We start from the raw sequence: 15,004 nt of genomic DNA on the forward strand, positions 1-15,004 counted from the left end.
AATTGTTCGTGCGTCTATATTCATCCAATGAAATGGATCAGTTATATATAGCTTGGCAATTGTGATACGCAGCACAAGATGCTTATGTAGAGTATGGACAATCTGGACATGTTTGAATTGTGTTATGCAAGATTTGTTGTTTTCCACTAATTCTGCTTTCATGCATCCTCCAGTGAAAGTCGTTTAAACCATTTAACACTGCACCAAAAAGTACTCTAGCACTTCTCACCATGTTTCACAACATTAAATATAACATTATAGGAACATTTCCCACTTCACGATACATGCAGCCTCATTGATCATCCCTTAACTAGATGTATTGTTTGTCGGTAAATGTACAATTTGTCTTGTTGCAATTTATTTGGCGCTCGGAGTTTGACCTACATAGGAAAACTGCAATATAATTGTCAGCCACTAGATGTCACTGACGCCCAATGACCCACATATTCTGCAAACAACTCAGGTTGAGAATCATTTAGTTGGAACTGAAACGGGAGAGGGCACAGTCCCCAAATTAGCAAGAAATTAGTAAAACGTTATGAGGAAATTACTTAGAAGAAAAACAAACAAGAAAATGACCCAAAAGAAGTGCTGAAAAAAATAATATGTATATATACTGGACATTTTCCCTTGTATTTCATAATTTTTCAATAACACTTATCATTTTAACCCTCACGTCTTAAACAGAAATCCATCCAATTTGCTTAGGTTTCAGAGTTACAAAGCTCATGAAAGGCATCTGAATGCAGCACAAGAAAACTTATGTCAATCCAGGTTTAAAGGGTTAAAATGCAGACAACAGCTGTAGGAAAAAAAACATTTATTCTCAAAAAAATAAGAAAAACAATATCCATGTTATATGAACACAAACATATTCACTATCATTTGCAAAAAAACAAGACAAGATTTTTCTTTTTCTTTCTAGGAAAGGTGAGATTCTTAGGTGTCTCCATTGTCCTAGTTGGACACGCTCTGCAGCAGGGTAATGTTGTCTCCTTTCAACATGATCCTCCCTGGGAGACATAGATGAAGAAACATAAGTGGAGGAGGATCACAATAGGAAGATGATTGATGGAGAGAGATACAAAGTGTCACTTTTGGAGACATCTGAATGCTACAGGTGATATGGAACCTAGGAACAATACATAAAGGATCTGTATAATGTCTGGTTTCCTCTGACAGCTGAAGTGAGTTCATTAGGTGATGTGCATGCTAAAAAAAAGGGCTTTATGAGTCAATACAGCAATCTCTACTGGGGGACTTTATTAGATCATTCTCAAATTTATTTACAGTGGGTTTCATGAATTCGCAGTCAACCAAAAGTGTTTTGTCATCTGTTAAGTAGCCCCAGAAAAATAACCTGCCAGATATACTTCAAAAACACACCTATTTGTGTTTTGAGGTTAAAAAAAATAATGATAATTTCACACATACACTCATAATAACCATGTTGTTTACTGTGCAGGGCATTACACCCAGGCACAATATGAAACATGTCAGTTTGAATTAAGCTTATTTTGGAAGACATATACTTAAACATAAAACACCCAGCCTTTGGAAACAAACTTTTAAAAGGCATTGGTTCTAACTTAAGTTTATAACAGTAGACATTTTGACTTGTCATAGCATGTGAAACAAATGTCTCATGATGTATGTCCTGAAACCACCTGTGCTTTTCATGTTATGACATGCCAAAAAAATGATTTTTTTGCAGAGTCTCATAAAAGAAGCAGAAATCATGGCCTGTGTGTAAATTGTGCTGATATGCATGTTTGCAAGTCAATGTTCAACACAGAGAAAAAGCGACAAATAAACAAAGGGTGGTCCTTACCCAGAGGCTTTCTGTTCTTGGTCTTCATGTGGACTTCTTCTGCATCATCGAGAACCAGGTTCATGTACTCATCAAAACCCTAAGAGAGGGATGAAACAGTGAGCCAAAAATTAGTTTCAAGGTAGCAGCATTTTAACAGTCTTATCCTAAATCCTTCTATTTGATAGTGGAAAGTGCAGTGAAGACAGGAACCATGGGGAGAGTGATCAAGAGGTCTAGCCAGAATCTGAACTGTGAATGTTGTAGTCTTTAGATCTGCTTCATAACCAAAAGGTTATCAGGTCACCTGCAACAGAGGATGTTGTGCTGGACAGCAACTTGCAGAAAAACCCCAGAGGCAGTGAGTAACTGTACAAATTGCCATAGTACAGTATGCCATAAAATCTTTACAAAAAAAAAAAGAATAAATGTAAACGGGACTGTTTAACCTTTACAAATGTTGTGATTCAAAATGTTACAATGTTGGATGTTCATATCAAAAGCGGCCAAAGTTTCAAATAATGAGAAAAACGTATTTGAAGTAATCCATGTGAGAAAAAAATCTCAGGCCTCAGACTATTCTGAACAGTGTTTCCATCGTTTTTTTATACTTTGTCAAATCATGACAAAATTATTAATATGGTCATCTGATCCATGCTACTGCATGCATTTACATTTTGTTCATTGCTACATAAAAATGTCCGGGAAACATGTAAACTTTGTTGCGGATGTTGTTAATGTCTCCTTCAAATACATGCTCACACAATGGAACACATGCCATGTCGGGACTTTGGCTGAGTTGTTGTGTAAAGTAGGCTGAGGCGGTATGACGGTGCTCCGGAGTATCTAGAAATACTAAAGTTGTGATTATGAACAACATCAAAAATGCGGACCTTCATCTTTCTATTAGTTCACAATGGAGAGGCTGTATTGAGGATGTTTTTCATGCAGTGCATATCACACTCCCTGGCCACACTGCATGCTTGAGACATGTGTGTTCACATTGGCAGCATTTGTTGTTGCATTCCTGCTGCAGAGCTGCCTACTGTTTAAACTACTGCATTTCCACAATTAAAAGCACATATCATTTATGAAGCCGTGCAAACCACTGCGTTGTCACAAACGCGGTCCTGCAAATATTTCACAATAAGATGCCTTGTGTCAACAACTGAAGCAATTCTGTCGACAGAAACACTTTAGAGTGGGTTTTTAGTTTTAACAGAAACAGGACAGGTTGAGTAAAACAGACACATACATATTTCATCATGTCTGTGACAGATAAAGATATTGAAACCGCAGTAAAAGGTGGTATGCAGTATAATTATCCAAAGATCATGTTCACTGTGTGTTTTTGCTGAAAACCACAGCAGTTCTGGGGTTTTGCATTGCACACTGATACACACCATCACATACCAAATACCCCGGTGGATTTCCAGGAAGGTATGATGGTGTGAAAAAATAGATACCGCCCAAGCCTAGTGTTAAGTCCATGTGTAAGCAGGACTTTGTTAAATCCATATAACCAGTCCCTCCAGGATTTTGGTTGCAAATTCACTTTTTTTGTCAATCTACCACTGCGGCTGGTGGACTCCAAAATCTACCAGCCACTCATTAGATAGCCTCTTTGTAGTAGGTAAACCCATGTTTGAAAAACAAGTGTGCACAAGTTGGGGTATTAGAATAATCATGCGAGCCTGTCAGTGACAAAAACAAAGTCATTTAGTGGATATACATTGACAGTGTACAAATGCCCTGGAGTGGTTTAAGTGCAGCCAGTTTCAATGACATGAGCTGCTACGGTCTCGCTCAATACTGGACCAATTTCAAAAAAATGTTTTCTCCATTGGTCAGTTGGACACAATAAGATAGGATCCAAGATGAAAAAATATCAAAGTTTCCTTTTAATGATGTGATTGTGGGAAATCAAACTTATTATTTTTTATTCCACTTCAAAAAAATATGATAAAGATAACTTACAATAATGCAGCCCTCTATCCGCATGTTGACCTGTTCATACAGCCAGACCTGGATCCGTGAGCGCTAGGAATGAGAGGAACAAGAGATAAAAATTACATTTCATTCACACAAAAAATCTGAATAAACTGTGGAAATGGTTTATCTAAATACTTACATTTTGTAGATATCTGAAAATTAGGTTCTGATACACGGAGTCAAGGAAATTCAAGTTTCAAGAGCAAACGCACACACATGCACATTTATTGATACAGCTAAATATGTTCACCTTAAAGGGTTATTGCACATAATTGGCTGATAATAATGTTGCATGGTCGCATCTCTCAAACTCTAGAAATAATACGCTAAACAAGTAAAAATACTTTTCATTGAAATACTAAACTACTTATCCCAGCAGTAAAATATAAAAAAATCTACTGTATGAATGCATGTTAGCGTGCTAAGAGTATGTAGTGTAGCTATGTGTCTTTCTCTCTCTCTCACTCACACACACACACACACACACACACACACACACACGTACAGTTGTTTTAAGCAATGGAAAAAGACATGAGTATACAAAGTACAATGATCCATTGAGCTCACAGATCTTGACTTCTTAGATAAATTATGTGCAACATCCCCTGGACCATATTCATATTTAATCGTGCTTAAGGCACACACAGATACTTTCAGTGCACTTTGAAGAACTAGAACTGGTTGCGATATTAAACATCAACACATGTACTTGCAATAAATCTGTAAAACACTGTATGGCTATGTTAAAACTCTCTCCTCATTCACACCACGGAAAATAAATGACTAGCTTGCTAACGTTAGCTAATGAGAAATGTTAGCCTAGCCGCTAAGTTATTGTAGCAAGAAATTCAACCGCGCCTTTTGTTCATTGCAATATAAAGGATACAATGGGCTGCACCATAACCTTCTGGACTTTCTGTCCTTGTCCCCTGTACGCCATTCTTCCAAGAAAATACCAGCGATAGGTATGAGTAAAAAATTGCCCCTTTTTGAAAGAGAGCACTTAAACGAATCACTCACGTTGAGAGCTTGCTTTAATGGCGGTTTGCCTTGGTTGCTTCCGCATGCAAACAAAAGTTGATGTGCTGTGAAACAGCGCTCCCGCAGGTAGGAGGTCATTACTGCACTTAGTAGTTGCTCCAAAACATAACGATTTACAGACTACGCTCCAAAACAGCACTTGTACTGCTGGCAAGCTGACAGTTAGGAAAAAAACCTTTCTATTCACACATCAAGCGCTGATGATAGAATAGAATAATGACAACGTAATGTTTATGCACTGCAACAGCCAACCACAAAAAAGAAAAGACTTGCTTTGGCTTATAGGAGCTTTAAAAACAAATGTTGGAAAACAAAACTCTTAAGAGTAGAAACAATTCACAGTCATGGTGCACTGTATGAAATTACTTTGTTTACTATGTAAAAAGCTCCAAATCCACCACCATAGCAAAATGAGCTGCTCTGCACATAATATTGTCAGTGTCCTTTCCAGCGATGACGTCTGCATCCTTAATGTTTACATCCTTCCTGAGATTTAAATGTGTTTGCCAAAAGTCACTTAAAGCTGTGATTAGAAATATAACAGTATACACTTTTAGGTCATTGTCCAACTTGAAACATGCACATAGCTTGTAATTGCCTGAATTGATTTTGTTATTATTTTTATTTTTATTTATTTATTTATTTGGCAGCCATGGCCAGAATATCCCACAAGGTGGCCCTCTGAAAAAGAAGAAAATATTTTGACGTCTCACTTACCACAGCTGCCACCGGCCCTTGAGTTAATTTAAAGTTTTCATGTAATGTGCATCAGCACATATTCTGAGTAAAATTAAATAAAACAAACAAACACCTGTAACTTTCAGGATCTTGATGGCCCAGCACCCATCTGCCTGACAGTTCTGCGCATGGTCCAAACATGTGAGTAACATCACACTGGACGAAAAGGACCTGTATCTGGAAAGATCTGGAAAAACACCATCGACAGATTTTCAGGCAACTGCAAATACAAAGAAATCTGACATATTCATGGATCTGCAATACTGTCTCAGCTGGCCAAAAAGACAGATCACCTATAGTCGAGAACAGATATTTACACAAACATGTTAGGCATTACATGTTTAACATTAAATATTACGCACGCGCACACACACACACACATACACGCACACACAGGACCTACAGACCTATATGTGTAAATTGTAGAGAGATATCAGAGTGATGAAGCTGACACATAGTCAGAGCTCCAAGCATTCAGATCCTTGGTGCTTTGCCCAAGAGCACCAAAGCAATGTCAAGGAGGTAAACTGGCACATCTCCAGCTACCAGTCCACCCTCTGTAATGTGGTCTAAGCTGGACTAAATTATCAACTAGTTAGTGAGATGCAATGCAAATTGAACATTTTCTCCATATTTTACACTGTGACAGTAAGTATATCATGCTGGTTTGCTACATAAGCAAAAAATAAAGCTACTTTATATCTTTTCAGCTAAGTGAAGGATAATATTTGAGCATAAACGCTAAACTGTTTAGTCTTGCTCAAGACTGACAGTTTAGTACAACCTACAACCAAACAATTTAGGTTGTCGCATTTACACTGCATTTAGACTGTCTAGTCTATGTGTAGACTGTCTGTTTTTGTCCTAAATCAGCCAACAAAAAAGACATTGAAAATTGGTCTATGTTTAGACTGTCTGACCTTGTGTAGGCCAAAAATGGACGTTAAAAATTGGGCTGTGTTTAGACTTTCTGTTTTTATCCTAATTTAGCAATGGAAATACGGTCTTATACAGCTAATGTGGAGGTTTTCTGAACATTTTGATTGCTGTTTAAATACTTCAATACTTAAATATATAATATAAATATACACACTGCTTATGGACATTGTTTGGATGACCACTATAGCTCCTTTTAGATCAATTCCAATATTATACATTCATATTCAGATGTGTGTGTGTGTGTGATAATGGGACAAATGTAAATGGCCCAGTAACTCAGACTGACCCCGCCTACTGCGCATGTCAGCGAAAGAGGGATAGCATCACGCAGTAAAGCTCTGGCGTCACGTGCATGCTGTGGACCGCCAGATTTTGAAAGCTCCGACCATTAACTTCCTGGAGCTTTCCGGACCATTATCTTGATGGACCCTTAACTTTCTGGAACTTTCTGGACCGCTATTATTCTAAAGGAACCCTTCTCTTTTGGTGAGTTTTGCTAAAATGTTATGCTGTGGTAAAATTGTTTCTCTGTGATTGGAAAACTAGTATATTTTGGACAATTTGAAACTGTTTTGAGTAACTTCATTACCACTGACATGAACGTGCTTGATACGGTGCTGCGTCGTGGTTAAGCTAACGGTAGCTAGCTAACTAACGAGCTAATGTAACTTTAAAGTAGCATTGGCTAATGGTGGAACAAAAGGAGGAAACTTTACTAAAACAGTAGGGTTTTGCTCGGGGCGTTCACGTTCAGCATGAATGATGCACTTTCCTGTCACTTAAACTCACAAGCCATAACCTAAAAGGTTGTTTGTGAACTTAATATTTAACCTAAAAGGTTGTTTGTGAACTTAATATTTACCTCTACCTACTTAATAAACTTAAAGGAGAGCTCATGCACAACTGTAACATCACACAGAGATGACTTTGTAATTTTTATGATCATTTTTTCATGAAGAAACACTCTGTTTTTAGAAGGTCCTCTATAAGGTATGCTGCTGTTACCATGCTTACAAACCAGAATCACTCTCAACTTCCATACACTCAGTTGTAAAGTAAACATTTACTGATAAGCTGAGGTTCACTTAAAATTGGTGACAAACTGATGTTGAGGTTAAATGATTTAAGGTTAACCAATTAAACGTAAATGCTACCAAGCCTTTGTTTCCAAATGAAACCTGTCAGTGTGAAATTAGCTTCTTAACAGTAAACTAACGTAAGGGAATAAGCCTGGTCATGAAGATATTATAAATATTATGTTAAAGAAGCTTTTGCAAATTACATTGCTGGCTAACTAATTCAATAACATTAGCTGATGGAGGTTATTTTGGTGAGCAAGAAGGCTGAGGAATAAATGAATAATCATAATATCAATAATATCAATACATAAACCAATAAAAGTCCTACAATAAAATAAAATAAAAAATGAATAATGGACACTTACAGAAGCAAACAAACAATCCAAAAAATCTCATTCATATCACATCACAAGGTGTCACCAGATAAAATTTTGTAATAGTCCTAAAGATCTGTTGTTGTTTTTTTAATTTGTAAAAGCAAGAGAGTAAAGTGTTGAGTCCATCCAATAAAAACTGAAAGAGGGGTGTGAACCTAACATTTTTTGTTTATGGATAAAGAATTTCTATATTAAAATAAAATAAAAACAAATAGAAATACATAGTTCAAATCATCAAAACAGAATACATATTTAAGGGTAAAATCATGAGTTTTATTACAATGATTGAAAACATGAAAACCTAAATTAGACCAAAAATTCATTGTTATTTTACACTGAAAAAAAAAGAGATTAAAATCTCATCAGCCTGCCCACAGAAAGAACATGAGTCTTCTGGTTGTAAAGTAACATAGGCTATTAGCAACATGTGATGAAGTTAACACAACAAGCTGTTTTAAGTGCATGTCAATAACACTATATATATAAAATATGCATTTGAATAACACAGACATTGTCAATTTTTTTGGACCAATGTTTTTTCTTCCAGTCTGCAGATGAGATCTATTATTGGCAATCTAGTGGCTGTAAGTACTGAAATTTGACCTTCAGTGTAAGTGAGGACACAAGCTGCATGGTCTCTTAGTTAGCTACACCTACAATCTAATGCTATCCAATACAGCAACAGCTCTGCTTAATTCTACCTTAAAGGAAACAGCCGTTAAAAAAAAGAAGAAAAAAATATTCAGGAGGCTATATAACATTATGGAAGAAATACTAGAACCTGCTCATGAATGCACATATTGCCACAGCATGCCAGGAAGTACTTTTTTTATCAGTTGTCTCATTTTGAGAGAAAAAACAGCCTCATTATCACCCATGAATTTATGAATATACATTAACTGTGTTACATATTTAGTATTATATTGTCAGTAAATTTGGGTAAAACACAGCCATCGCTTATCCTGTGCGAATGCGCTCCATGAAACACAGATGTAGGGGGGTTGATTTCGACATAACATGAGATCCCTAGGTAATAATAGACCCATGTGAATGGGCTTTATGTCTGAGTTGTGTTTTTGGCCGCTGTGTGATGACTATCCCTTTATAGCTCCTTATTCTTTGTCTTTCTACTAGTCCACACTCCGTAACATGGTCCACGCTGGACTACTGGACTCCAGCCCAGCACCAGACTGAGCTAGTGTCTCCAAACTAGATCTACGAATAGTAAGGGCCATCTTTATTTTCTTTAAGTCTGTGTTGTGGTTTTGGTTGGCTGCTGTGCCAAATGATCTGTATGATTATTGATCGTGGCTGCCGTGCCATGACTGTCCACCTCTCATCTCTGTAGCTATCCCTTATCTCTGGTTTTACCTCTCTATCTCTCTGTCTATTCCTCATCCCTCTTTATCTATATATGGCCGCCATGCCCTGGCTATCTCTCCATATCTCCTCTATCTTGCTGTGAGATACAAGTGTCATTTACATTTTGCCACCTCAGAATTATGAGTTTCTATGTCTGCATGCTGAGCAGTTTTGAGATATTGAGCTTCAAAGTTTTGCATGCCAAAGAGCAAAAATTATGAGAAGCTTTTTTGTTTTCTAAATATAAAGTCTCAAAATACACATAACTTCTATGAAACACCTCATGTAATGTTAATAAGTAGTCACAGAATAAGAATATTGACCTCATAATGCTGAGGTTGCAATTTGTGTTGTGTATGGTTGGTTTGATTATCTGTCACGGCCGCCGTGCCATTACTATCTGTTGTGTATTTGCGTGGATCTATTAGTTTAGATCTATATGAAACAATAATTGTAGAAATTGAATATTACACTCTGTTATTATTATTCATACACACACACATGCACACACAGGATAGACATGCATTAGTTGCAGGGAGATGTTGGACTGATGGAGATGACACATACTCAGAGCTCCAAGCAGTTAGAGCCTCAGTGCCTTGCTCAAGGGCACCATCCTTTAGTTTCCACATCAAGTCCCTGCTGACTGAGCTATCACCACCCAGCAAGGTCTACAAAAAGTAAGTGCCATTTTTATTTTTCATGTTTGTGTTGTGTTTTTAGTTGGCCGCTGTGCTGACCGATCTGTTTGATTATCTGTCATGGCCGCCGTGCTGACATGTCTTTTTGGTTATCTTTAATGGCCGCTATGCAATGACCTTCCCTCCAAATATCACCCTACATTGTCTTTCCCTCGTCTTTCCAACTATATCTCTATTTATCTCTATCTCTGGATCATCTCTCTTGCCTCTCACAAAATATATATAGTGTTTTCATTTTCTTAAAATCTGTTATGTGTTTTTGGTTGGCTTATCTCTTGGGATGATCTTGTATGGCCACCATGCCATGACTGTCTGTTCTGCTTCTATATTTTTTTTTGCTTGAATCAATATTGATACAATAATTATATTAATTATTAATCCCTCGATGGGGAAATTCAGTTTTTTTCACTCTTGTAATCCTTACATACACAGATACACCAAAAATACACACATTGACACACAAGACCTGCAGGCATGTTAACAATTCTAGAGGGATGTCAGAGAGATGGAGCTGCTACATAGTGCGAAGTTAAGCAATTATGGCTTCGGTTCTTTTTGGTTTTCACCATAAGCTGTTTGTGCGTTCCGATACCCATATTACCATAGACCAATTTGGAGTGAACGTCACGCTGATGTCACTGGAGTTGCGCACGCATAGTGGTGGCAGAAAACTAGTGGAAGTGTCAGGAGCAACAGTGGAGGAAGTAAACAGAGAGTGCTTTTCATTATGCTTACCTGACTCCCTGCTTCCTTCACTTGCCTCCACCCACAAAAGGTGCGAACGGAGGATCCGAGGAGACATGAAGAGAGAGGAGGTGAAACTCTAAAGCGAGAAATCCTCAGTTCCACAGCGTCAGTCTCAAGCGATATCAGTAACATATAACGTGCTGCACAGCTGATCAGCTGTCAGACTGACAGGGAGGGAGCCCTTATTGAAGAACAATTTCAAAAGCTTTCAAGATAGGAAAAAGTCTCGTTGCCCAATAAAAGTCTCACATAGGCCTATAGCTACACAGGAAGACTTTATACACTTGTGTAAATTGTTTAACAGCCGATTATTTGTCGCCTAGTGGGCCTGTTATTATTACTGAAGTGGATTTAATCACCATTTAATATTCCTTTTAAAATCTAACCCATATCAGTGTTACAATTATTTAGGCTACTTATTTACTTATTATTATCTGCACAGTAATACACCACACAGCCTCTCAGTGTAAGAATGTGTGTTAGTGATGCTTAGGTCGACCCGCAGGTCTCCCCCTTGGACACATGGGTTGGCAGGTACGGGTGAGCTTATTAGAAAATATCGCAGGTTTTGGGCAGGCTGGTCATAAATTGACAAAGCAGTATTCTGAGTAATTTATTAATAATTAAAAAAAAAACAAAACATTGTGCCACCACCTCCTCCTCTCCTCTCTCTCCATCTCTGTCACACAGCAGCAGATTCATCATCAGTTAACAGCTTCACTATTATCAGGATACGTCAAAGATACATTTGATATATAAAGCTCATTAACAGAATACATTGCAGAATATTACATGTATTTCAGGATATCAGAGATTCATTATACATATGAAATTACATCCGCTGGGTATCAGGTCCATTTATATCTGATATCTTTAAGAGGGTATGCCAAAGATGCAGTTAATATATGAAAAATGCAACGAAGTTCTTTAGCAGATTCAAATTCAAGATATATGTGTATTTCAAGATATCAGAGATGCATTAAATATGTGAAATCATATCCGTCTGTATCAGGTACATTTATATGTGATATCGGAAACAGGATTTCACAGATGGGTATCCTGAGTACGGTGCAATGCGTATTCTTGTGGATATTGTCTGCATCTCTGACACTATACATACATATCTGACCTTGGATAGCTCCATATTTTCTGGTCGTTTGTCCAGTCCGAGTTACTGTAGTCTGATAAAACAGATATTGTACTGTACTTTACTTTCATCAAAAGAAATGGATATGTAGCTACATGGGAGCAAATTCTTGCAGCCAAGTTGCAAATCCAAAGTGGAAAGCTTGAGCAAGAATACTGGAGGCGGCTATAGAAGCACATTAATGTAAAAGTTTTTGAAATGACATGTTCATTATACATGTTGCTATAATGTTCGGGTGTCCACACACTTTTTTATGTCTTTAGTGTTTTTAATCCACGTGTAATGAGCTGTAATGAACAGGGACTCTAGTTTCAAGTCCTGCTGTATGAAAGTAAAGAGATGCCATAACAGTTTGATTTTATAAGCGATACACAGACCATAATGGTTTCCATTCAGGCCTTCCTTTTGTTGATATTTCACATGCTTTAATTAGAGGGCAAGAGCGTATAATAAAAACTACATAAATTCAGATAAATGGTTTTAAATTTCGAAATTAAATAATAAACAGTTGAAATTTAATAATCAGGTATTCAGTTGCTTTTAAGATTCCAGTCCTTATTGCTTTTCTTTGCCACCATATTGTTGAGATATCCTTGCACGGGTCAGTGTACTTGAGTAATGCTATTTGCTGATCTTGATCTTTGTGCTCTCTGTACAGTGAGCTCAAAAGAACTTGTTTTAAAGTTAATTTCATTTGTGTGAATTCTGTGTATCTACACAAGCAATTGATATGTGAAATTAAAAGTATAATATAAAAAGGAAATAATACATTGAAATGAAATTATGGTTAATATGCTGAAATCTAGGTGCCAAATATCATACAAAATAATAATTATAAAATAAAGTAGTTATAAATTAAAGTATGCTCAAAATCACTCCCACTGCCAAAGATCCAATATATTGATAAAAATAATGAAAGAAAACAAAAGTCATTAAATATGTAAATGCATAAGTCATAAAAATGTATAGTATGTCATAAAGTAATTAAAAATGTCAGAATGCATTATGTCATATAAATAATTTTTAAAAAAGTCGTAGGGAGTCCAAGTGTTATACTTTTCCTGTGTGGCCCTCAGTCATATGCTGGCTCCCTCAAATGGCATTCAGTCGAGACATTGAGAACCGCTGATCTAAGATTTCTGTTTCAAAATGCACATGGTCAGTTTAAAATGGTTAGTTTAGCTGTTAAGTTTCTAAAACTTTTTCCCTGGGCAGTGGCATGCCCAGACTTATTTTTTTACTGGGCTGGCCCAAATGGGCCACTGAGTTATGCAGGGGTGGCATTGAATAGGAGTGCTGCTGTGGCCACCAATATCCACTTTGATTACGAACATTGCAGTCTCTTACGTTCCTGTTTATAGTTTAGTTTAGTCCACACAGTCCATCAAGTCAAACCAGACAGTCCTTGTTGTCTCAGATGGTCTGGACTTCTGGTTAACAATCTATCGGTTTAGGCTCAAATCTGTGTTCAAGAAAACATCAGGTTACCAAACCTTCTGAACTTTCTATGAGAAAATCATTCACAGTTTAAAGAAAAGCTCTGGGTCAAAACTGTGTGATGTTTCAAATACTGATCATATCAGAATGATGAAGAGAAAACAAAGACATATTTAACTACAGCAGGAAGTGAACCCCAGTTCTTCAGGTGAAAACCAGCAGTCCTGACCACTAATCCATAGGGAACCTTGTTCCTCTGAACTTCAACAAGAATAACATCTACAGGACACTTTGTTGTCTTCACAACACTCAGACAGGAAGTCCATTGGACTGGGCTGACTCACTTTAGAGACTGAAAAAACAGAAAATCTCTTAAAGTGCAAAAACTGACAATCTGAGGTAAACATTTTAGGCTTCATTTTAGGCCACAGTTTTTGCTGGTGCTTATATAATTAAAAAAAAAAAAAAATTCCAAACCTGGAACTGAGCCCAGGCCAGTAGGGCATAAAGTCTGGACCACTAGACCATAGTGAATTATGCATTGGTCTTCATCATGAGGACTAATACTTTCAGCACTTTTGCTAGGTGATTGTCATGTTTTGTGTTTTGCTTATTTTCAGGTGATTTAACCTTTTTTTTTTTTTTTTTTTTAACTTTTTTTTGGCCACTTTTTGGGCCATGTCTTGTTAAGTTTCCGTTTGCCTTTCCCAGTGTTTTTTGAAAGAAATGGAACCCGTTTGATCAGGTTTCAAAGAGTTTAAAAAAGTCCCAAATTTTCACAGCTCAGTCCAAAACATTACTCAGATTTCAGCCTCTAGAGGGCGCTGTGTCACACCAAAAGTTACAGCAGGCACTGAAGCAGCATTTTGACTGAATTTCTGAACTGTTTGGTTAAGTTTGCAGTTTTTCTGGATTATGGGAAGATAAATAGAAATGAGCATTCACTCCTTATCTGACATTTTTTTTCTCTTGCAGATTGACTTCTCACTTTTAGATTAAAATTTTAGAAAAAAAACCCCTCTCCCAATCTTTAATCTCAGAAATCACCACAGTCCAAACACTCCTCCTGCCCTCATGCCAAGAAGAAAGCCTTTAAGTCTGTTGCCAGCTACATCATGACAATCGACCTGCATCTAACCATAATTGGCCAAGGCATCCCCTCTGATATTTATAGATGGTATTATATAAAGCAGGATTGCCAATTTCTCTGTTGTGCACAATATACCTGTAACATGATGAGCTGAGTCAGGGAGGCCAGCCTTGAGTGTGCAGTTAACAATAGTATTAATAACATACAACACTGCTTGTCCCCCTGCTCAGGAGAGAAAGTGTGACGGAAATTAGCAGCCGAGGACAGACAAGAGTCCGCAAGTGGGGGGAAAGAAAAGACGCAAGGAGCCTCGGTGGCGCAGGCCGAGGTGTCACCTTTCAGGGCAGGGACCCCTCAGGCTGTATCTTAAAAGGCAGGGCTGCTGCGGCCTGGGGTAATGTGCGTCGCTCATCGGGCATCGCTGTCAAGTGCCACATGCTTGTCTTTGTGCTATGGGAACAGGAATGGGCTGCTGACTCTCAATGCCACACGCCTGCTCACATTCTCAAGGAAGACTGGGAGAAGGGAGACACTGCAGTCACTG

General features: G+C 37.6%; 1 protein-coding gene and 1 long non-coding RNA gene across 2 annotated transcripts in view; one reads left to right on the forward strand and one right to left on the reverse strand.

The window, feature by feature from the left end:
• Positions 1 to 803: 803 nt before the first annotated feature.
• On the reverse strand, positions 804 to 4,873 carry snrpe (small nuclear ribonucleoprotein polypeptide E). The gene is made up of 5 exons (XM_042497564.2): positions 4,689 to 4,873; positions 3,942 to 3,968; positions 3,788 to 3,850; positions 1,832 to 1,910; positions 804 to 1,013 (listed from the first exon to the last, which is right to left on the reverse strand). Exons 1-5 carry the CDS (start codon positions 4,740 to 4,742, stop codon positions 958 to 960), a joined length of 279 nt encoding a protein of 92 aa, XP_042353498.1. The 5' UTR covers positions 4,743 to 4,873; the 3' UTR covers positions 804 to 957.
• Positions 4,874 to 6,849: 1,976 nt separating this feature from the next.
• The window catches only part of LOC148190144 (uncharacterized), a 32,165-nt gene continuing 24,010 nt past the window's right edge, over positions 6,850 to 15,004 (forward strand). Inside the window, exons 1-2 of the long non-coding RNA XR_015775289.1 lie at positions 6,850 to 7,006; positions 9,111 to 9,200. This is a non-coding gene — a long non-coding RNA (uncharacterized LOC148190144). The remainder of the gene's footprint in view (positions 7,007 to 9,110; positions 9,201 to 15,004) is intronic.

This window comes from Plectropomus leopardus, chromosome 2 (assembly GCF_026936395.1).
Source record: "Plectropomus leopardus strain MGB_pleo_1.0 chromosome 2, ASM2693639v1, whole genome shotgun sequence".
NCBI lineage: Eukaryota > Metazoa > Chordata > Actinopteri > Perciformes > Serranidae > Plectropomus > Plectropomus leopardus.

What these genes read in the sequence shown, in the direction of transcription:
- snrpe (XM_042497564.2), bottom strand. Translation starts at nt 4,742, where the DNA reads ATGGCGTACAGGGGACAAGGACAGAAAGTCCAGAAGGTTATGGTGCAG. An exon ending in TTTTCAGATATCTACAAAAT is followed by an intron (nt 3,851 to 3,941) that starts GTAAGTATTTAG and finishes TCTCATTCCTAG; the next exon opens with CGCTCACGGATCCAGGTCTG. An exon ending in CAAGAACAGAAAGCCTCTGG is followed by an intron (nt 1,014 to 1,831) that starts GTAAGGACCACC and finishes TATGTCTCCCAG; the next exon opens with GGAGGATCATGTTGAAAGGA.